Below are 26,219 nucleotides of genomic sequence, written 5' to 3' on the forward strand. Positions count from 1 at the left end.
GCTGCGCACATGCCGTGGTTGTATAAATGATCGTGGACATTTTGAAGTTAACGATTCGGCTTCTTTTTACGACTAGTCATCGCGTGCGAGTCGAGCCGCGATCGCATATGAGAAATGCACCAAATGCAATTCCAAGTCTGTCGAGCGTATATATATGCATGTTGGCGTGAAAATCCTCGGTCCAAAAACTTCGTTGGGCACGCGCGACTAACCGGTTAACGACCTTCGATCGATCGATCATTAATCGCCGATCGATCGGGCGACACGCGCGACCGTCTGCCTCGCCAAAAGTAATTTTCCACGCAATTTCCCCGGAATCATCCAGCTGCAGATGGCAACCATTGGATAGTTATTACAGAATAACTGGTCGCATTATGGAATAATCCGACGGTTCTTAGAAGCCGTAAGTGAATTCGCGTAGCGAGTCCATTACAAGAGACACTAAACGCAACATTGAACCTTACAATTTAGCGCGTAAGTGAATGTAAATTATATTATTACATTATGTCTTTCGTATAACACACAACTTATTATAGGTTGTCTTTAATATTCAGCCGAAGAATTAAAGTTAAAGCGCCTAAAAATAAAAAAGTAATCGTTTAAAAAACATGATTATGAAAAAAAAACATGAATAGAAGAATAAAAATTACTATTACAGACATAAAAATTTTTGTATTTAGAGATTAAATTTTCAAATCTATGAAAAACATGAATAGAAGGATAAAAATTACTATTACACAGACATAAAAAAAAGCGAGAATTTTTCTATTCATAGATCAAATTTTCAAATTTCATAAAAAATCGACTTATCGATTATTCTGATTTCAAAACATATACCTATCTTTTTCTTTGTAATTCGACCGAATGCACATTTTCAGCTTTAGCACAGTTTCGCATTATTTAAAGCAAGCAAAGTTCGTAAGACACGAGCTAACCCTGGACTTTGGAATACGAGATGGAGACTAGGGAGGGAGTTGAATATGAGAGATTTTCACGCGACACGCAATCTGGCCCTCTTGCTTCCGTGGGGTGAAAGTGCACACCGGCAAAGTGCGATCCATCGCGATGACATGATTAAGAGAGGTTGCAAAGGGGGACGGATCACGAAGCGAGAGGGTCGGCGCTCAACAAACTTCCGAGGCACCTGTTCGCTACGTATATACATGCACATGATGTATACTAAACGCGCATCCCTAATATACATTTAATTTTACGAAAATTCTTAACTATCATATACAAACGTTTATACGCAATTATAATACATATACATTGTTACGTTAGAAACGTGGTACAGTCTGTCGTCATTTTATTCCGCAGTTTGCTCTTTCTCTCCCTGTCGTTATTATTACTTCTTTCGCCGATTATTCTGCACACTTATCACTCTGAACATTTTGCACTCTCTCTTTCTCTCTCGCAAGATTATTAATTCTTAACTGGTGATGTGAAAAAAGTCTACATAATTAGTAATGAAGGATCTCTCAGATTCCTTATTTCTTAGATCCTTGTTTAAATAAATTGTTTAAAAAATTTCTAGCATATATATATATATATATATATATATATATATATATATATATATATGAATTACTCTCTTTTACAATATATTATCTAAAGTATTTAGAATCAAAATAAAAATAGGAGGAGAAATAAAAAAGGAGCAAAAATTATTACACGTTGAAATAAATGCCTTTCATTATTTATTCGCTTTGCATGCACAAATGAAAGAAAAGGCAAAATTTAAGTGCTCTGAGAGATCCACATACCTTGTTATGGAATAAGATGCTCGTACATAAATTGATACAAGAGTATACGTATAATATACAGGATATCCCAGATTGGATTCTATAATCAATTTGAAATCGGTTTTTCCTTTCTCTAGTCTCTCTCATACAGTCGCCCGCTCATTTCTTTCGCTTTGCGTTGTCTCGATACGTTCATATATGATTAGTCTCGAATATACAATTTTTCCGGCTATATATATTTTACATCCTATTTATATGTGATTAAAAATTTCCACGATGATCTCCAAGCCGAGGTCGATCGCTCTCGATCGCTGAATCCCGTGCATCTCGCGACAATACATTCGATACACTAATCGAGCTATAAAGTTCTGTATATTGGGTTTACATCGGTCGTTTTATGTTCGTGTACATGATTTATATTTTGTTAAATATTCATGCTCGAAATTAATAATTAAACAACGTTATGAGTCACGTTAAACCGCGTTATCGGAAATTAACTCCATTTATCTATCAAAATCATGTTATATATTATTGAAGAAAAATAAATATTGTAATTAGGATTATATGGCTGAAATAGATTATTGATTTATTCGAGATTCAAAAGCAAAAATGCCAAAGAAATTTATTACAAATTATGTCGCATCTGTTTTTTTTTATTACGATTCACAAATTAACAATGTGTACACGACATGCATATTCAAGCGTACGTATATTAATAAAACTATTTGCTGTTCCTAATCCAAAAACGACAGTGCGTATCGAGCTCACGCTTGACAGACTTTTATAGAAGTCCTATGGGATTAATATACTAGTGTTATACGGAATGTTACTAGTATATGATTTCTGTTTTATCGCTGTACTTTATTTGAATACTCTATATCAAAAACATGCATTTCTCTCATCTGCTACACTTATCCTGCCACACATTCATGCACGTCAGCTTCTTTTAAATCGGCGCTCAATTAAAGTAGAAGCAATCAGCAAATATATATATAACGCGTGATATTTCTTAGATAATTTATAAATTAAAGATGTTAAAAAAACACTGTTCGTGAGAATTAAAAGAAATGAAATCATCACGAATTTTGCCGAATTATAACGGAAATGATCCGTGATCTTTTTACATTATGAGAAATTTCCAAAACATTCCAAATAATCGCAACATACAGCTCAAAATCGGAAATCGTTCGCGTTCATATCATGCGTTATATGTAAATCTAGGATTTATCTCGTTGATGTCAGGACGTGTTACATAAATAGCGAGAGAAAGCGTCGTTAAATCCAGAGAGCAGAAAGACGAGAAAAATAGGAAAGGCCGATTATTATCTCGTGCACCTCCCTCAAAGAACAGACTCTACGCAATCTTTCTTGAGATCAGTCGACGACAATCAGAGAGTGGCTTTGTGTCGCGAAGTTGCAACGACAACCGAAAATGTTGTAAACATGAATCACATTAAAGCAGTGAGGAGACAAATTAAATTCGATTGTAAATGGTGATTAGTTAACACGTCGAGTGCCGCATTCAAACCGTTGAATGATTGTTGATTAAATTTTGTCAGGAAGTATATATTTAGATTACAGAAATAATGTAATATTTCAAGAAACTCACGATATATATTACGTCAGTTAATACATATATCGTAATTCCAACATAATTCTAGTAGAAAAAAGATTCAATTTCGTCATGATTGCTGCTTAAATGTGACATAATCATCTGATCAAAAATCAGAATGCAATCTATACTTAACAAAAATAATAATACATGAGATAATAACAAAATAAAATAATAAAAATAATAAGATGATACATGAGAAGTTCCCATTTTATTACAAGAAATAATGATATAAATTTAAAACTGAATAGAAAATTTTATATTCGATAATTATTATGAATCGTGAGTTTTTTGAATAATCGTTTATCTTCTTTCCAGTCTACTGTTTGAAATTTTTATTAAAAGTAATCATAAAATACAGGTTTTTAGATGTTACTTTTTTGCGAAAAAATTTATCTTTAATTATCGAAGATATTTATGTATATACAATGCTTTATAATATTACTACTAAGTTAATAGTAGTATATTATTATACCATGTTATATTTATTACACAATGTACACTTAAGCACATTCGCGCGAATGTAATCTTACTGGATGTATAATGATAATTTCTTTGCATGCAACATTAGTCAATCGTCGCCGGCACTCCACATGTTAAAATTTGTGATAATGGGGAAATGGAGACTAGGTAAATGCATAAATGAGCCAGCTTGTAAAAAAAGCATGGCGTCTACCTAACAAATTATCGGCAGTGATAGTCCGATCTTGGCGCAGCAAATTATCATTCAATATTGCACGCGCTCAATCGTCAAGATCGGTCAATACGTGTTGTTCCTTTTTGAACGACTTTTTTGGGACTTGGCGGAGCGACGACGGATTACGGTTTACTTTTCTAGGATTTGGTGAGGAGCGCCGATTAATACTTTCACGGCCAGTCATTATCTTTTGATGAGATTAACTTTTTCCAAATGCATATTGCATTATGCGATGTCCGAAACAATTGTTATTATTACGGACGAATTGAAAATCTAGAAAATAATATTGCTGAAAAATTAATAGGACTATACATTATTGTTACTGCATGCTCTAAAGTAAATACAAATACAAAACAATTGGATGATTCTTTCACGTTTAGAATCAATTTAAGATGAAGAAAATTCAAACTTGAAACTCATCGTCACAAACATCGTCTCGTGTTTTCCAACGCATCACTGGACCGGATACTCAAAGCCAATACCCAGTATTTTTATTCACTCGGTCATCGAAAAGAGGACAAGTATCGATCGTAAAATGTAAGAGGCCCATTTATATCCCTTATAAATAATATTTGTATTATTTATAAGGATACTGAAGCAATATATACATATACATACATATACATATATATATATACATATATATATGTATATATGTATATATGTATGTATGTATGTATGTATGTATATGTCGACACCTTCGAAGAAAGTGTAGCATCGATACTTGTTCCTTGTACACCGATGGAGTAAAAGAGTAGAGGGCATCGATACTTTCGCGTTAGTACTCCTATCTATGACAGGATTAAGCTAAATCGCACTTTACAAATTCATCATTCGATACATCTCATATATGATACGGTACTTTACACACACATGTATATGTATATATTTATCTACATTCGTTAGTATAAATCCCAATACGCCTAAGTTCCATATCACAAAAGACATGCCGTTCGGTCTATCACGATTTTTATAATCGCCGCCGATTCGCCGATTCGCTCCTCCTTCTCGAGTTTAATCGACTTCGTCGCTGCTGTCATTGCATCAGCACTCTTTTCGTTCTTTTCTATATTACTTTTTTTTTCGCGTTTTATCTTTGTCATTGTCGTCATCTCGTCACTCATCCACGCTCTCAATTCTTACGACTGTTCGCCACGCACGTTTTGTCCGACTAAATTTAGCGATTTCGCATCACCGGAGTCATCGCGAGATGCGCATTTGCATTGTTCGCGAATCGTATGCTATTTATTCTGAAAACTACTCTGGTGTAAAACAAATTGCTCGATGACTAAACAATCGACCACAAAGTGGCGCTTAAAATAACTCGGGAAAAATCAATGACAATGGTAAGATAGAAAGTGGCAATTAAGGCGCATTTAACGTTTAATGAAGGATGCTGTCTAAGAATAAATGATGTATTAATTATTTTGCGTTATAAGCGCAGTGATATATTTGCTTTTGAATGGAATTATATATAAGAAAAAATTATTCGCCGATATCAAACGAAACCGAATTGTGTTTTATTTTTGTATATCTAAGTAAATATATTTATACATCATTGCTTAGAGATTTTTCATTAAAATCATAATAAAAAGAATCTTAATTCTGAAAATATAATTTCTAAGGTAGACATGACCTACCTTAAAAATAATATATTAAAATATCTCCTTTTTTTCTCTCTTTTAAGTAAACATTATAAATTTAAAAAAATCATACGTTTTGCAATTTATCATTTATAATTTTGATTACTACTAGCATGCAAGTTCATATCATTTTATATACATATTTTTATGTAAGAATTATTCACATTGTGCTATCGCTTTCTTTTTTTTAAAGATAAATGTAAATACCTATTTCTCAACTTTATATATTATATATGTATAAAAAACATCAGTTTATCATCGAATTTATGAGATATCGATAATGCAATCGTGAAACATTCAAATCACATCATTTAATTCATATAAAAAAGGAAATCATATTTTTATTCTCGGTTTATATTTCAGTTCTTTATTATATGTTCTTTAAATCGGATTTCATGTGACCTGTAAAACTCAATCAAATGTATTTCTGAAAAAAAAAACGTGAAAGATAAATGATATGCGAAAAATGAAAATTTTCGCGTTTTCTGAGAGCGATAATCGCGGGAAAAAAAGAAACCGAGTCGTTTTCACTCCGATTTAATACACATAGCGCGTGAATAATAAATGCCGAGAAGAGAATGCAGAGGGAAATTAACCCAGTTAGTCCAGACGGAGACGAGAAGCGCCGAGCTAATAAACCCTATGCGCGACCTCTTCGTCGTAAATTGTGCATCACGCAGTTTATCATAGATAAATATAAGCGAACTATACGCATAGTCATGCAAGTATACATTTCCCTTTAATCGACAGCGAAACTTTTCTCGCGGTAAGAACTCTCTTTTAATGATGTATATCTCAGAACTGACCGAAATTTAGAATCCGTTGAAACTCTCTAACGAGCACTTATAATTCATCACAGATATCTCGCGGCAAACCGAATATTCGCTCATGTTTTACAGTAGTGGTTTCGTATAATGAGCAATTTGATACAGAAAGTCGCTTGTTTTATATATATATCGTGATTTAGTTAATAGCAAGAGAAAAGTTAATAAAAGTTTAATGTGCAACTTAAGTTTAATGTGCAAATTTTAAGTGCGCAATGAATTATAGTAATCACAGGCGTTATAAAAATACATGAATGCTTTGTTTCATTCTAACAACTGAAAAAAAAATAGATTTTTAAATCATTGCTGAGCGTCTAATAATGATAAGATAGAAACACTGACACATTTAAACGCGTACAAAGTAAATTTATAACAGCACAAAATAAATTTATAAAATTACTAAAGAATTGCAAAGAAATTTGCATAAAATAATTTACAAATAAAAGTTACGAAATATAAATTTATCGCAATTTTGTTCTATATTTGCAGAATATTCTTAATAATATTTGCAAATAATTTAACAGCTTGAATCTACAAAACTTGTAGTTTTCGCTCAAAATTATCTTTTGTCAAATTTACAGCGAATCATAATGCGAATCGGAATGCTAATGACATAAAAGTGATATATATTCCTCGAAATTACATGACACGATATCGAAAGAAACATCTGCAGACTGATGATGCGCGTGGGAAATCAGCGTTCCTTTTCGCGCTTTTCGCGATCTAAATCAACTCAAATTATGTTATTCAGTCGAGCATGTGCCACCCCGTTATTAGATTGCACTTCTCGCGAGTGAGTCGCTATATCTATTTACGTCCCCGGCGGCGATGCACCGTGTTGATAAATCTAACTGTATCACGTATATCCTATCGAGTTCTCTCTAATTTCCGGGAATATGATGATATGATAATAATAAATTATTATGACGATACAATTATACATTAATATATAATTATATATTAATATACAATTATATTAATATATAATTGTATTATATATATATAATTTATAATTGTATTAATATATAATTATATATTAATATATAATTGTATCGTTAGAATTGGCGATTCCGTTCGATATCGTTTTGTTATCTTATCTCAGTGTAATCAGTCGCATCGATTTACTGAAACAATATAGTGTCGCAATAAGTAGAAATGAGATTGATTCGTATATCTTGCATCGTAATAAGTTTAGCAGTAATAATTACATACATCTCTGTATTTGCACATTCCACTAATTAGTATACCTTATATTTAAGAAAACGATTTCTTATACTTAACAAAACAAATTTACTATTTCATTCGACTTTATGTTCGGACAAACAATGTTGCGAAATACAGTCGAGCGAACGAGCATAAATGAGTACTTCGAAATTGTCGTCAAGTATTGTCTCTCGTTATTTTTGCTTCCGAAATTCAGCAGAAAAAAATTGTTGAATCTTTTGAATCCATTATAAATTTTGCACACAAAGGATTCGATAACAACGTTTCGAAACAATTGTACACAGATTCATTTTATATTTCATTTATTATTCCGAGAATTTCGGACATCTCAATAGAGAATTCTCAAGATATTGTCATAGCGAAAATATTCGCTTCTCATCGAGGAAACCACATTATTTTCAAAGCCAAAAGTAATAGCAACAGGAATAATTCCTGTAATAAGTGGATCAAAGAGCAATGCGAAGCGACGTCGTCGCAGCCGAAGATACGATTCAAGGTAACGAGCCTTGCACAGCGAAATAAGTGAAACCGTTATAACGCCAGCGACAAATCCGTAAAATTGAGTCTTTTTGTAACAATTGACTCATTTTCTCAAGAAAATATAAGTAAAAAGATATCAAGGATATAATATAAACTTTCAACTGATGTGCGATCCAATATTGAGTACTGATGTGCGATTCAATATTGAATACGTAACTAACTTTTAGTAGTCGCAAAATTTAAAATAATAAAAATAATAAAAATAAAAAATGCATTATATACATGTAATACATTTCTATAATTCAGAATAAAACATCTATTTACGTGGAGATCATATAAATTATAGCAGTCCCATAGAATGTATATAATTTATATTAATTGTCGTTGATTGTTTAATTTCATATAATAGTCTTTTAATAAAAATTAATTTTCCCAAAAATTAAAAAGAATATTTGATTAATTTTTAAGGAAAATCTAAGTAGAAATAAAAATTAGTTACGCTATTAAGAAGATACTTACACGATTGCGAAAAACAGAATATTGTAAATATCGAATCGCATAAATAGCATTAAAAGATCACACCAGCCTTGATTTAATTATCATTTACTTAGACGAAACTTTTCGCATATTTTCAAATTACCGTTTCCTTCTTCCGTTAATTAAGATTTTCACGATTATTAGTCCTTCTCGAAATAATATTTCAGACTCGATCATTCGATTAAATGAGTTTCAAAAGAACATTTATGACTATATTTTTTCATACATATTTCATGGAACGAATCTCTTCTGTGATCTCGCTAGATTATAACTATTTCACATCCCACTTACAACTAGCCACACCGGCGATTGTAGAAACGCAATGTGTGAATCACAGCGGTGAATCCGAGATCGCTGATGAGATGACCACCCTTCTTCCCTCTCGATATTAAGTTAAGGAGGCGATACGGATCGAATGTTGTCCGAACGGCAGGCAGCGAACCACAGCCGAGTTTTACGTCGGTTAACCGAGACCGGATCATTCTTATCCTTGCGTATTTTTTTTTTATCTATGAGGAAACCGCACGATCGTCGAATACGAAATATTCAGAAGCAGCGCCGAGGATGGCAATGATCGGATGAGTCGAAGAGGAGAGAAAGGGTGGTCTCGCATCTCGGCCTATCGTCTCAGCTCCTCGAGAATCTCCTGGACCGCCGGATGAAGCGACAATACTAACCGGCTGGAACCGCTCGAGGAGCCATGAGAGCCGTAATTGTCATGCGACGTGCCGTTATTATTGTGCTGTTGTTGTTGCGTTTGATGCGTTTGACGAGCGCGCTGCGACTTGCCAGTCGTCGCACCATCGACGGAATTGAGCGATTGATGACTACTGCTCTGGTTCGTCCGATGATTCCCGTGCAATTGCTCGGACAGGCAACCGTAAGATCCAAGAGGATAAGAGTCAAAGATCGTTACCGGCAATTCGCTCGTACGATCTCTCTGCTGCTGACGGTCTGTCTTGCTCGCGGAGATATCGGCAGTTGCCGCATTGTTACCACCTTGTAACTGGCTGTTAGTCTTGCTGGAGCTCCTGCTACTTACAGAATTGAGCGATTGATGACCGCTGCTCAGCCCTCCCGTTGTACCCCAAGTGCTACCGTGCAATTGGGAGGTGCCGTACGACGAGTAACCCGCGCAAGTGGAAACTACGTCCTCCACCAAACGGTTTCCTCTTTGCTGGCCGGTAGGTTTACTCGTGGCGATATCGTCGCTGGTATTATTACTGCTCTGCAAGCTGTTAGTCTTGCTGGAGGAACTTCTGCCGCCACCGCCGCCGCCACCGACGGAATTGAGCGATTGGTGGCCACTGCTCAGTCCTCCCGTCGTGCTCCAAGTGCTACCGTGTAGTTGAGACGCGCCGTACGACGGATAAACCGCGTAAGTGGACACTACGTCCTCTACCAAGCGGTTTGCCCTCTGCTGACCCGTCGTCTTGCTCGCGGCGATGTCGTCGTTGGTGTTATTGCCACTCTGTAGACTGTTGGTCTTGCTGGAACTCCTGCTGCCGGACGCGGACGTCCTCAGGGTGGGACCGCCAGTGGTCGCGGGCTGCGCCGACGTAACCGCCGGTAGCGTGTCGTTCTTATCGCCCGGCGGCCTTGGTAGTCGACGGCGCAGCCACGGATGCCTGAGCGCCTTGTTGGGCGTCATCCGGTACTCCGGCTCCCACACGAGACAACGTCTTAGAAAATCCAGGAACAGCACGTCATCGCAACCCTTGAGGGCGCGCTCGAGATCGTGCGAGCCTGGCGGACCACGTAGCTTTCCTCGTCTCGATAGACCCCCGCTTAGCACTGTCGTTCCGTCCGGCATCGCCGTCGCGGTGCAGTACTTCGGGTAGCCCTTCGAGCTGATGAACTGGCGCGAACGCTTCGAGTTCTGTAGCAGCCGCTGCGGCGGCATGCCCAGCATCTCGATGATGCACGCCAGTTGGTCCGCCTCGTCCTCGCCCGGCAGCAGCGGGAAACCAGTAAAAAGCTCCGCCAGGATGCAACCGAGGCTCCACATATCGATCGGCATGCCGTATCTTGCGCCTAATATCACTTCCGGTGCTCGGTAAAAGCGACTCTGGATGTAAGTGTATACCCGTTGATTTTCATAGCAGCTCGAACCGAAATCTATCACCTGGAACACGCGGAATGCTCTCATTAGTGCGCAGAAGTAGATTAATCGAATTACAAACGATACAATTAACAATTACATGAATAATTGGATAAAACGTTAAATCAAGAAATGTGAGAGTTTCTCACTTTCTTTAAGTGATATAGTAAAAGTAAACTTTCTAAACTATATTTAAAAAAATAAATATATTAATTATTTTTTTCCCGGAAGGTAGTACATTAAAATAATTATTATAGAACTTTTTTAAAGTGATATATAAGAATAAACTGTCCAATCTATAATTTAAAAAGATAAATATATTAATTAATATTTTTTTAATTATAATTTTTTTATAACGCTGGTTTCGGCAAATTTAAATTTTACGTTTTTCTAAAAATAAAATTACTTTTTTTTTCGGAAGATGTAGTAGTTAAAATATTTGTTATAGAGTACATAATATTTTATCGATTTGATATGACATGTCACGTTACTATGTGTACGTAGAAACATATTCACTCATAAGAATCGATTAAATTCGTATAAAGCTCAAGTTCGTTAATAATTTCTATGCACAAGAGCGAGGGTAAGGCGATGGCGCAAAGCAATGGGATGTACTTTGGATACATGTGCGAATATAAATCTGTTTCTAGTTCATTGTAGATGATGCATGTGGCCCGCGTTAAAGTAAGGCGCGCGTATCATTTATGGCACACCTGGCAGCGAACGTGTCGAAGTGACGGTCCGATAATTTTACCTCACGTTTATCGAACATAACAACGTTTCAGTCACAACGTGCCTCAGTAACGATGCATAATCGTGTGCTTAAAAAAAGCACTCTACGAGCGCCGCAAATATCTCATATCGATACCTTATATCGTTTTATCACATACTTCACAATAATAATTTCTTTATTTTCAGGAATAATGTTTACTTAATATATACAATTTTAATATTATATTTAAATATATATTAATATTTATTTAATATTTATTTAATATTTAATGTTTATTTAACAATATTTAAATGTAATATAATTGGATATATTAAAGTGTATGTATTATCGATGTATTAGAGTAACATTAAACTTATTAGTTGACGATATCATTGAATTACTTATGACAGATTATCGAGTTTTTCCAATACTTTTCAAGAAATGAAATAACGATAGTGATGAATGAACATCGCGCAATTCGAATAATAATTCCGTGCCTTCTGGCCTACTTTAATATTTCGGGTAACATCGCTTCTTTCGCGTGTATAGCGAATAGAAACGCGTTGGAGATTGTCCAGGATTCAACCGGCTCGCTTTAGATTTGGCTACTTCGTTGCGACTTCAGTGAGCTATAATTCTCGACGATCGATACCTGATACGCGACCTCCGATGAAATTTCCGCCTAAAAATAATCCCTTCGTTGATCAAAATCGAGGTAGCAAGCATCTGCATATATTGTTAATATCAATTTTAAACTAAAAAATGATTTCTGAATTAAAATTGTGAAAAAAAATTTTTCTCTTTTATGTTTGCTTATTACTTCTAGATTTTCTTAAAGTTTAGCAAGAATAAGAAAAATGAAATCTACCTATATAAGATGTATTTTTTTCTAAGCTCTTCTTATCGTAACAGCAATCGAAAATGTGTTCTAATAATGGTAATTAGTTCATCGATTTTTAAGGATAATGATTTATACATGTAATGTGTAAATTTATTTTTGTTATATATTTATTTTTTATTATATATGTTATTTTTATTATATATATATTTTTATTATATATGTTATCAATAATATTTTAAATCTCTTTATAATTATAAGATATTCCAATAAATTTTTTAATTAAAAAACAAAAAATTCGCGATTGGAGAAAAACAGGAAAGGATTATCTAGGATATCTCACATACCCGTTTTATTACATGCAATGATGAGCAATCGAAAATAATCCGCAATTAATCGAGATTCATAATCATAAAACAATTTGATGCACAGCATATATTTTTTATATCGGTATCTAACGCACGTTTTAAAGTATATAAATGCCATATTCTTTGAATGATATAGAAGAAAAAATATTCTACAGAAAGATCTGCAGAATATCAAACTATTTTTTAATAGAATTAATTGCTCCTATTTCATAATATAATAAAATTCTTATAATAAAAAATGCAACATTTATGTCTTAGAAAATTAAATCTTAATTATCCTCAAAAATCAATAAACGAATTATCATTTCGTGATAAGATCTGTCATGAATTTATTGAAAAAATAAGGCTTTTTGATTATCTTGTACCTAATATCTCATGTGTTTCACTTGACCCCGTGGCAGATACGTAAATAGTTTTCACATCACGACCAAACGTTTAGGTTGATCGATTTCAAGGGGCGACCAACCAGTTGGCCGGAAGTTCTCGCAGGGTGTTTTTGGCGGAAGTATTTCCTATACAGACATCCCAAATCGATTTGCCTCCGAAGTTTGCAATTCATTTTTAGAATTTTGATATTATTCAAGAGGTTTTGGCTTTTTTTCTCTGAATATTAAGAACTTAATTTCTGAAACTCAGAAATTATTGGAATTCTCTATAAGTTCTAAAAAAAGTTTTAAAATAAGAGAGCAAGAAGAAGAAATAACGAACATGAACAAAACATGAGATGCCAACTTCACATTCTAATTATATGAATTTTTTAAAATACTTAATATCTCAGAAAAAAATATAAATTGATATAAATTTAATTTACATATTGCCTTTTAATAATTTTTCCTTGTTTTTGAAAATATCTTCTGTTAGAATTTATTGTTTCGATGAGTGTTTATCATATGTTTGTGTCATTATATAAAATAATATATTCACCCCCCATGTATATGCAGCTGCAGCAATGCAGGATTTCCGTGGGGAATGCAAGCAGAGGGAGCACAACCTCACTTGAATTTATAGATTGTCACGAATATTTATTAGGAATTAGCCTTTTTAAAATTAGTAGTTTATTTTCAAAATTACTCTAAATATTTTTAGAAAAAGTTTAACAATCGTGTGATACGTAAAATCATGAAATTTTGCATACATTTACGATTATTACATTACTCAGTTTTGCATAATATCTTATATATACATTAATGCTTTCAATCTCTTATATTTTCTATTTTTTTCTGAAAATTTCAATTATCCTCGAAGAAATCGCATTAATCTTTTTCATAAAGATTTATTATATTCACAAGATTTATTTATTTTTAATTTATGAGAGAGAATCTCATTCATCAAAAAATATTTTTTTAATATTTCAATGTTACTTTCAATCAAATTAAGGATAAAATTAATAGATACTAATATACAGGCAACAGACGGGAGGTTGAAATATACGAATATTTTTACAGCGTTTTAATTTATAATCTCTTGTATTTTGCAGTGATTTCTTTTTCTTCTCGAGTAATAATCGTAGAAAAGGAAGTGTTGCCTATTACGAAAGGGCATTTATAAGCCATCTCTGACGTCGGAGCCTTTTGTCGTGAACCTTGTGAAATGAGAGAGATATGATAGAAAGAACATTTATTCCGGATACCCTCCCGTTCCGCGTCGCGCGCAAGAACAGCAATAAAAGGAGGAGGTTCATTCCCCTAATTGAAACGAGCGCCAGTTTCGCTTCCGGGGTAACAGGTGGTGTCTATACATGCCACAATATTTGGTACAAGTTCAGAAAAAATCTTCTACCATGTCACTTTCCCTAAATTGACACTTGTATATATTATTGATCCAACAAATTTTTTCTTATAAGAAAACCATTCTCTCGCTAATATATTTGCAAAACCATAAGATTGAGCAATGTTTCGTTGTTACAAGTATCATATTACAAATATCTATGTTCATTCATGTTGTAAGTGATACAGAGCGATATTCAGAATGCGCATGATGGAACGTGATATCACAATTGAAATGATGAGTAGTTCAAACTTAAGCCAAAGCTATTGTGCAATTTCGTGTTGCGTAATACTATAATTAAGCTGGATAATATCATCAACGAGATTTCTCGATTAATCATTTCACGATGTACAGTGCATAGGAATAATCTGGTTAAATGTCATATGCCGTATGAGATGCGCAATTATATGATTCTATCTCGTACAGAGAAATTCTTCCATTACTGGCCGACTGCCGAAGCGTAACGTTAATATGATTATAAAATTTGAATAAATTGTGAAAATTTAACGGAAAAAATATAATTATTTCTAAATATAAATAAATAAGTATTTCAATGCAATCGCAGCAATGAATGAATACATATTTATTATGAAAAGAACTCTCTTATTTTGTTAGAAAAATATTTGTTTATTATTATTTCTCTCGTGAGGCTATATTTAATATTATATTTATATAATTTCATAATCGATAAGAAAATATATACGTAATAATTTTGTTACATTTTTGAATTATAAACTTTGTCATTAGTTTAACGCTTTTCTTACGAGAAAATCAACTTTAAGTCGATTAAAACTGATAAAAGTGTATACGACGGTCCATGTATGCAAATGTGTGTGCGTATATATAAGTCCTACACAAAGCCTTCAATCAAAGCGCACGTTGCGCCTTTGACATATCCGTAATCACCGCCGTTGTACACGCTGCCATGAACACCGTCGTTCATGGGCGTCGATTTGTTTTATCGATGGACAATGAGTTAGGAGCCGTCAGTGAACCCTGACCTTTGTCAAAATTCTATTTCACGCTCGGATGATACGTGCAGATCGCAAATTCGCATTTTTAGTCGCTGGCGCTCACACATCGCGGTAAGATAATTATCATTAATTGGGGTAAATGCAGCCATATAAATGGCCGCTGTCGCTTTTTATTTCGAAATTAATGTAAATGAAAGTCTCAAAAATCTAAAGGTGGAGTCGAGTTGTAGATTTCGACATCGACGAATCCATTTTTACAAAACATATCTCTGATATTTTAGAATAGTTGAAATTGTTTGAAAGTTGCCTGACAATTGGTCGATTATAGAAGTACGAGATGCAAACCACATTGTAAAATTATCGGGCATTCTTTCCTTCCAACTTTTATCGCTCTCAAGAGTCAAGTTCTTAGTTTGAATGTCGCTCAACTTTGAAGATTAGTAAAACGATTAGATTAGTAGTAAAAATATGCAAATGTAACATTATTAGTCACTTATGTTATTTAAATCATGACTAAACGTAATTAATGAAATCACAGTAATGTGATTAAATATAAAATTTAAAAAATAAATTATAAAAATTTTTAACATTTATCTAAGCTTTCTAAAGTATTACAAAAATATTTCTTTATATATTATATATTACTTTATGTTGATAGAGTTTCTCTTGTAATTATATAACTTTTTAAAAATTAATTTAACACGATATTACTTAATAATATTCGGCAAACCTACGCAAAAAATAGATTTTCTAGCATGTGCCACTTTCGAAATATTGGAAAGCGTACGTTGACCGTGAAGATACATTTCCTTGCTCAATTTCAGGCGGAAAATTATGTTGCTCCATGCATCGCGGCATACACACGTTAATACACATTTATTACTTCGTAAGACATTAACGTCAACTTCTTATACATTATTCCGCAAGAAAGTAAACATTCCCAACGAGAGATCCTCATCGCGCTCCTGTAATTACCGTAAAAGCTACGCGGTCGCTCCGATGAGATCGGGTTTACCGCCTCTATCTCTGCTTGAGCACTCGCGATTAAGCCGTCTTCTCTATTTACTTCATAAATTTAGATACTAAAAGCTTGTTTTACATTGAAACATGGAGCAATTATTAGGGATAACTAGCATTAGTCATATTCCTTTAATTAATATAAAATAATTCTGAATTTTGATTACACGATTGCAATTTACGATCAATAAATTTCCTATCATATATTGCTAGGGGATAGAAACGTATAATATTAATATTAACATATTTATTCATATTAACACATTTTTAATGGTCATCTATATAAATTATATGTTACAAACTTTTATTTTTTTAAAAACACTCGCGAAGATAAAAAAAGAGACAGAATTAATTTAACATATAAAAAAGAAAAAGATGTGTTGTTATCATGTTTATCATGATTAATTTTATTTATAGAGTTGACGTATTGCTATTACTGCTTGTTTAAATATTTGCAACCATTACGATCTTGATTACGATATATATATGCATCATATTGAATTTTGCTTATTTTGGCGAAAAATTGCCGGGCGATATTATGACAATCTAATCGTAAGTTTTTAGCAATATACTAAGCGTCAATGAAGAAATATCAGACAGCATTATGTCATTATTTTTCCCCGAAATGACCTACATTTTTGTTTGTTCTATGTCAACCGCTGGAATCAATATTTCGCTCAGAAAAATTTCACGTGTCGAATCCCTCGTAAATGAATATAATAAAGGGGAGATACGCAGTCCGTTATAATGGATTCAATAAAAAAAAACCTATAAATTCATTCAACGAATAATAATAACGCACAGGGATGTTTATACGGAATACAATCGGTTATCGTTTAATGAACCGAGCAATTATTATTTCACACACTTTGAGAGAGAATGATATATATGCTCAACCTACATTTATGGGAAAATAGAGATAGTACGATGACGATAAAATTATAATAAAATGATTCTAATTATTTAAATAATACATCGATAATAGCATTGTAATTTATAAGGAGCTATAAAATCTTTCGAACTTAAAAGAAAAATTATAGGCACATAGATACACAGATGGACACTATCATAAAAAATTAAATTAATTCACCTCATATTTTGGAAAACATATTAGATATAATAAGAAAATCATATATCCACTGGTACAAAGATACTTTATCTGAAAAAAGTTACAAAGATTCTCCCACATACTCTTTATTTTTACATCCAGAAAATACACAGATGGAAAATACAGGTAGATCCTTCCCGTGATTCCTTTTTCTCCTAATGTCCTCGGCGATGTAATACGGTGTTATCGTCCCTCGGGACAATACGAGAGAGCGGCGAGCACTCTGAGTCATCGTCGTCGACTGCAAGGGAAAAAGTCTACCGCGACCGCCACTGACGGCTCGTTACGGTCCCCCGTTCGTCGTTACACTCAGCGGGCGAGCGATCGATCGATAATGCTTTCTGGCCGTTTCTAGAATCCCGGCTTTGCGCGATAAAATCGTCTGTAGTCGTGCGCGATGCCGCGATGACGCACCATCAAAAACCGCAATTCGAGGTCAGGATCGCATCTCATCTAGCCGGAAATATATCGTTTATTATTTGACCGATCTCAGATTAACCAGAATTGTCTATCGTTCATTTCAATTCAAACACAAACCAATCGTCCTTAAGACGAACACTATATATGTTATACTATCCAAAAGATGAAATCATGAAGAAACGAATAGATAGTCTAAGTGCGAGAAAAAGTTTGTACATAGAAGAAAAAATAAATTTTAAAAATCATGTAGCAAAAAAATGTTATACTATTCAAAAGATAAAATCATGAAGAAATGAATAGGTAGGTCTAGGTGCAAGAAAAAGTTTGTGTATAGAAGAAAAAATAAATTTAAAAAATCATATAGCAAGAAAAATGTTATGCTATTCAAAACAAAATCATGAAGAAACGAATAAATATATCTAGATACGAGAAAAAGTTTGTACATAGAAGAAAAAATAAATTTTAAAAATCATGTAGCAAAAAAATGTTATACTATTCAAAAGATAAAATCATGAAGAAATGAATAGGTAGGTCTAGGTGCAAGAAAAAGTTTGTGCATAGAAGAAAAAATAAATTTAAAAAATCATATAGCAAGAAAAATATTATGCTTCAAAACAAAATCATGAAGAAACGAATAAATATATCTAGGTACGAGAAAAAGTTTGCGCATAGAAGAAAAAATAAATTTTAAAAATAATACAATAGAGACTGCACTGATGTAATTTTAAATCACATGTATGTATTTAAAAGTTAATCCAAGTGAATAAATTAAGTGAGAAATCATAGATGGAAGATGACGCGACTTTGTCTCGAATGCTATTTCTAACGCTGACATTTTATCTTCAATATATTTAGTTATATATGCGTTATGTGGAATGTAGAAAATATTATTAAATGTATATTTATGTGCGCCAGTACTATCATATCATCAATTTATTACGTCTGTAGCTCTTGGATGCATTATATATTTTTGTAATAATTTTAATATGTTTTTTATATATGGTGAGCAAACAAATTATTATAAAAAAATCAACAGCACATAAAGATTGTTATTGCAATGGAATCAACAGCACAAATTGTAATGGAAGAACCTGATATTTTTATTAAGCAAAGGAACGCTTCGCAGTTTTCAGAAATCGCTTATTATATCCAAGGTTGTGTCTGACCGGAAATACTTCAGCTGGCGTCTCGACCCCAACGCTTCCCGCCGTGAGAACAATCGATGCACGTTATGCGCACGCAGCTTAATTTTAGTAAATAATTTCGTGGAAGTATGTGTTGCATCAGTGAAACATAATAACATCTATTTAATCAAATTAAGTATTTACAAACGCGAGGAATATTATCTTCCTTAACGTTCAATTTTTGAAAGATTTTAAGCAGAAGAGGAGAGTTTTTAAATCCCGATAGATCAATTTAGTTTCTCTTACAGTTTGACTGAATATTTCATTACAAGGAAGAGCTTTCTTCCAGGTAGACTAAATAATAAAAAGACATCCTCTCAGGAATTTCCATGAAAGAAAGAAAATATAAACATTTTACCTTCTTATATGATGCAAGCTTTTATAGAGCAAACATGTTACATAAATAACGAGTTAATTTAAGTCGTATATAAAATAAATCTACAAATTATTAAAATAAATACAAATTGTATTTATTTTAATAATGTACCATAAAATGAAAAATTTATTATTTTTAATATTTAAAGAGAAACGAAAGGAGTGTACAATATTATAATTAAAAATCGATAAATTATACGATATTTGATTAGATAATATCTTTCGCAAACTAATAATTTAATTGAAGAAAATTCATTTTCTATTTTATGATTCGACAAATTTTAATTCAAAAGTATAAGTTGATATCGATTTTTCCAGCGTAATCCTAAACTGTATCGGATACGTCGCGGGGAATCTTCTTTTTTCTATGATATAATAAAATCTCTTACGGAAAGAGCGGATTCGCATTTCGTGACAACATGCAAACTTTATTCCGTCATACGACGGATCGCGGAAGATTGAAAATGTCGTCGCGTTTCGCCAGGAAATAATTTGTCGTAGGCGCGGTGCGGTGCGGTGGCCCCGTTTCCGTGCTTTACGAGAAGAAATAAAAGGTCGCACGACCGACGGAGGCTGCTGTTAGATCGATAAAATGAATAGAAACCGATCTTCCTCTCGCGATGACGGGCGCGGAATGGATAAACATGCATAGGGTAAACGACAAGATGATGCATAATTCGATCGCGCTCTTGAAACGTGACGTAACATGCCGTGTAACGCTGTGTAATGCACACCAGAATTGTGCCTTAAAGCACGTAACGTACCGTAAAAATTACCACTATTGTTAATTTCATTTCACTATTATTTAAATTTTTACAAGTGTTCAACAAATAAATAATGCTTGTTTGTAGACATTAAGCTTGTTATAAATTTAATCAAAAATTGCAAGATTGAAAATTCATGTGACATCAACAATTAACTGGATCCTTTGCTAATATAATTTAAAATAAATAATTGAATCATAATAGGGATATATTTTACAGTGTAAAATATATCCCTATTATGATTCAATTATTTATTTTAAATTATATTATTATATTATTTTTATCAAATAGTTAAATTAACTTTGCTGTAGCGGCTTTTCAAATCAAGAAAGAAAAAATTGAAAATAGTTTAAAAAGTGCCTTCTCTTATATAGATTTGTTAAACGTTTTACGATATATTTCGTGAATAAGCAACACATTTTCGCGGCGCACATGAAATTGAAATATCATGTAACATTTAACGGCGTGTGGCACAAAACCGCGAGCTCTTGACATCGAGTTGACCGGATATCATGGAACGTGCGGATTTCCGTTTCGAGAGCCGCAGACTTTTTCCATATTTTTTTCTCACCTCTCGACCATACGCGTAACATCGTTATTATTTGCCGATCGACAAGCGACCGCGGATGTGATGCCGATGAGAAAAGATGTTTCTTTGCACAAGATGTAATTGGCGTAACGCTTCTCTTATGGTAGCATCGACGTAACTTAAATCTAATGAGATATCAATATATTGTTGGAAAAGTTTTAGAATTATTATTTGCAAGAGATGTTAACTTTTTGTACTCTACTCCTTTTTCCAGCCATTTCCTTTAACGACACACGCGCAATTACTATAGTGAAGCAAAAAAATTGCACAAAATAAGAGAGAGAGAGAGAGAAAGAGATAGTTATCCTGAATTGAAGTGCATCGTGGCGTCATTCCCTATTCCACGATTAATCCACTCGATTTAATTGAAGGCCTCGCATTTATTTACTCTGTGCTAAATTCACTCGATTTACTTTAAACAACCGACTATGTTTAATCTAGAATTCAAGATTTCTTTGATTCTTTTTGGAATAGACTGGGAAAGATTTTGCAGGTCAATGTAAAAGGTCCACTCATTCTTTTCCAATGTGACAAATAAAATTAAAGAACATATATGCAAGTCTCATGTTATATAAAAACCAATTTTTTTGTTTATTTGAAAAGTCAAAAAGAGAGAGAGAGACACACATTATTTAATACGCATATTATATTCTCAATAATAACTCGTTGCGGGAATCTGTTTGAAATATTTTGTACAATTATTTTCACGTTGCATTTCACATGCACATTAAATTATACGTATCTCTCTTTGAATTTGTTTGCAAATAAAAAATACTGAAACTTTTCACGCATGACGGGACATTGCATCGCACGTGTATTTTCTAATTTTATTATTTGCTATTAAATGTATATAAAATGTGCTCGCGTCGTTTCGTCGCATCGTTGGCGGCGCCGCGTCGCGACACAGCCGTCGAAAAGGTCAGGAAAGCGAGGCCCAATTAATTTTCAATTGCGATCCGGTCGTATAATTCAGCCCTTCTATTTCCGTCGGTCACGCAACGCTACACTTGACGCACGATCGGCTTAGCTCCTGCATCATCGCGAGAGACACTGGTCGAACGAGAGGACGAACCTTTCTCTCGCTCCTTCCTTTGACCGATTCCCGATAGAATCGGATGGAGAATTACATAATTCCGTCGCACGACATCACGTAAATAGATTAAGTGCGCGACAATGTGCATAAATCTGACACGTGTGCAGCACGAACATTGTGTGATACATTATATAGCATGATTTGGTTGAAAATATATTAAGGCAGGAATAATTGATAGTTAGAGTCTAATCAAAGCTTCAATTAATATAAAAAAAAATAAATACAAATGCAGCATTAATCAATACACTATTAATGTTTCAATATAATAAAGTTTTTGTTGCATAAATTTTATTTCGTTTCATATCGATGCCATCAAAATATTCTTTTACGTATGTTTATGATATCGACGGATGAATTATTATAATAACTTGTAAATAAAATAGTTATTTAAAATGTTATTGTAAAACAAAATTTATGTTTTGAAATGTAAATTTTAATATCTTTTATTTCCCTGCTTTACACTCGACAATGTATATATTGTTATATAGATCATGTTGGACTTGTGTTTCGAGTTGATATTGACAATGAAGGTTCACGCTAAAAAGGTTGTGGTTTCATGCACTGTGCATACACTTGATATAATATAATGTTCGTTATAAAGCGTGTTCTAGCTATTTTTATAAGAAAGAAGGAGAGAAAAGAGATGAAAAATAGATGAATAAAAATTTCCGAGTGCGCATAACGTACATGTACGACTCGCCTTTTTAGAGAGAAAAAGAAAATGGAAGAAAAAAATGCAAGAAAAATGCAAGAAAAAAATGTATTAAATAATTGAAATAATAAAATTGAATTTGTTAAAGAAGAATATAACATAATTACGTTATCGGTACGCAATATAACGCAAATGTAAAGAGAAAAGGATGCTCTAAGCATCAATAATCCTAAATATAAATAAAGACACACCCGGTTCATCAGGATAGTAAATAGACGAGGATAGACATTTACATGCAGGGTAGATGGATAAATATGAAAAAATTTATTAAATGCATCGGGATAACTCAGCTCCAAATGAAATTTCTGAATTCAGCGACGTGACATTCCCTCGAATTAAACTCCCGCAAATCTCGCCGTGATATGTGCATAGACAGAGTCGTGTCTTCCTGCAGCGCAGGACTGCAAAAGGACGAATGCTCAATTCGCTTCCAAGAGCGTGCACGCGGAGAAGAACCGGTCCACCGTGTCGCGGAAGTTGTTCTCTCTTTTTCTCTCTTCCACTCCCTCCCTCTCTCTCTTTCCCTTTCTTTCTCAGGTTGCTTCGCGACTTCGAGTCTAATGCGTATCGGCAAGACAGGAGAATGAGAGGAAAGGCGGTATGATTGTGCCGACGTATATAACTTTGTGAAGAAAGACTTTGTAAACCTTCAGCCCTTCTCGGTGTACATTTAGCGCTAATTATGGTCTGATTCGAAGTTCAATTTGCTTCAAACAAAAATAAAACATAGGAGTGTATATAAAAAAATTACAATATATATAATATATTAATTATGTAAAATAATTTAATATTCTCTTTTTTTGACTTTTCTCTTGAATTAAAATTTCTAAGAAAGAATAATTCTCGGGGGGGGGGGGGGGTTTCTCGCAGACAGATTCCAAGTTTCTTCGTTTACCGTAACAAAGTTATCGATGCGTTATCTCACAGTATGCTCGATTGAAGCGCGCAACAAGAAAGGAAGATACTTATTGGCAGTTTCATTCAGTGATTAATTCGGAGTTTTCGAGTCGTCGAGTTTGTAGCCGGCAAAAAAGAGGAGAATCCGTCTCATTGACTTTTTGGGGAATGATGTAATCGCACGGTGCGAATTTAAAAGCGACGCCGCCGATGAGAAACGCGACAGCTCGACGCGACGACGGATAAAAAAAAATAACAAGGCTATATGTATAGGTAACCGTTTCTAAAAGCACTTCTCCCTGGACGTGTTTTTGTGCGGTCGATGTTCCTGACACAGAGGAGGCTCGAATTACGTTAGATGCGCGATTCCCCATAAATTTGACTGCTTAAATATTTGAACAACTGAGTGCAGCGTGATATATACAAGTGGAAAAGTTCGCGGGGATGGATATCGAGCTCGACACCCATGGATAAGATCCGCTATACCGAAGTGAAATATCCGCGTTTTGTATCGACATCGTATCCATATCGACAGGTGTATCGACATATTTATCGCGTTCGCTATCAATTTCCGAATTAATACTTTTGATGAAAAAAAATCGAAAAATCGAAAAACCGAGAAAAGTGGAAACGTCAAAGTAGAATAAAAAATTATTTATTAAAATAAATTTCATCGATAAAAATCTAGAATGTACATAGATATCTTTATATCTATCGAAGATTTGTCACAGAATCACTTCAAAGTTCATTGTTCTTAGAGACAAAAATCAATAAAAACCGAAAAATGTATCGACAAATTTATATATCGCGTTTGCTATTAATTTCCGAATTAATACTTTTGATGAAAAAAATCTAAAAATCTAAATTTATCGAAAAAAGCGGAAATATCAAAATAGAATAAAAAATTGTTTATTTATTAAAATAAATTTCATCGATAAAAATCTAAAATATATAAGATATCTTTATATCTGTCGAAGATTTCTGTCACAGAATCATTTCAAAGTTCATTATTCTTCGAGACAGAGATCGATAAAAACCGAAAAATATAGGTATATAGTATATAGGTAAAAACTGTGTATACATAAAAATATCACGAGAGAAAATAATTTACATACATACACATATATACATATATTACAGAGAGAGCTCACTCGCATGTTATTGCATTAATAATATACGCTTGCTCTCTGACGCGGCGAAATTTCGTCAGAATGGTCGTTTGCATTAATCGCCACCGCATGAAAGAGTAACTGTAAAAACAAGCGTAAAACACGAGACCACGTGCGACGCATTTATGTTGATCGTAAGCCACGTGCAGTCGCTTTAGCGCGGAAGTAACACAGAACCTCCCTACTAGTGGCCAACAGCTATATATACAACATTTCGAGTGGGTGCGCCGGCTCAATTAATGTGCACGGAACAATGGGAGGACTTGTTCATTCAGCGATATCGAGAGAGAGAATGGATATCGATACGCAAGCTCGCTCGTTGGATCCTCGTACTTATATTAGCCCGATATCGAAACAGGAACTAGTCTCTCCGTCTTGCTGTTCCGAATCCAATTTCTTATTTCTGCGTCCGAGAAAGGGAAGCCACATTGGTCGAAAATTATTTGCTTTGACATGTTTATAACGAAGAAAACGAGCTCCATAAATTATTGTCTGTAAGTCGTACAACATGAAAATGGCGATGGCAATTTTACGTTCACGCTTTCGCGTATTTTCCCATTATGACGTAGATAAATATCGAGGTCGCTTCCGCACACTTCGTCACTAGCACGGAACGCATTTAATAAATGACTTTGATGAATTTAGCATCCTACTTTTAATAAACTAAGTTTTCAATACAGAAAATGAGATAACATGTATTTCGTAATGATTTCGTAGTTAAAGCTAAAAATATATTTTGAAAAAATAATCGTCAAACCTTAAAATGAAAAATTATTTTAATTATTTGTAGTTTTCCTTTTGCTTATATACCCGATTTAAATAAAAATTACAGTATATTTGCAGTTGACACAAAAACTTTGCAAGTAAAATAAAATATATCAATAGCTCAACTTTAATTAACTCTCTCCCTAAATCCTATATTTCTTTTCTAAATTATATTAATATTTAATAGTTCAACAATATATTGATATCACTAGTCTAAGAACATGTCCATATGATAGAAGATGTCATTGAATTCGCAAGATATTCTTTTTGAAAAAATGAAGAGAGATAATTATTACATCGTGATACTAGTGTCTTTCAACCCGTCTTTCTTGTTATTTTTAACTGACCGGGATTCATTGACCCCCACGCACCTTTGTAAGATCCGGCAACGAACGAAATGTATCGTAGAGATAGCGCGGACAGTGAGCCGCGCGACCCGCCAGGATGTGCTTATTATTTTTAATACGGCACCGTTGTGCTATTGCGTGTTAACGGCAAACCGGATATATCTATGATAATATCAACAAATAAATATTTCATTTTTCTGTTACGATAGTTTGTTAACGAAACGCGAAACAATCGAAAAATGTATGACGGAAAATATGCG

The 26,219-nt window shown here is 33.8% G+C and overlaps 1 protein-coding gene across 2 annotated transcripts in view; it reads right to left on the reverse strand.

The window, feature by feature from the left end:
* Nucleotides 1-8,723: 8,723 nt before the first annotated feature.
* The window catches only part of LOC105250867 (dual specificity tyrosine-phosphorylation-regulated kinase 2), a 32,071-nt gene continuing 14,575 nt past the window's right edge, over nt 8,724-26,219 (reverse strand). For both annotated transcript variants that reach the window (XM_011257203.3, XM_025408355.1), the window contains one exon: nt 8,724-10,884. In XM_011257203.3, coding sequence (XP_011255505.2) covers nt 9,379-10,884 — 1,506 coding nt within the window. In that variant the 3' untranslated portion in view covers nt 8,724-9,378. The remainder of the gene's footprint in view (nt 10,885-26,219) is intronic.

The sequence above is a fragment of the Camponotus floridanus genome, unplaced genomic scaffold (assembly GCF_003227725.1).
Source record: "Camponotus floridanus strain SB8 unplaced genomic scaffold, Cflo_v7.5 scaffold202, whole genome shotgun sequence".
Lineage (NCBI taxonomy): Eukaryota > Metazoa > Arthropoda > Insecta > Hymenoptera > Formicidae > Camponotus > Camponotus floridanus.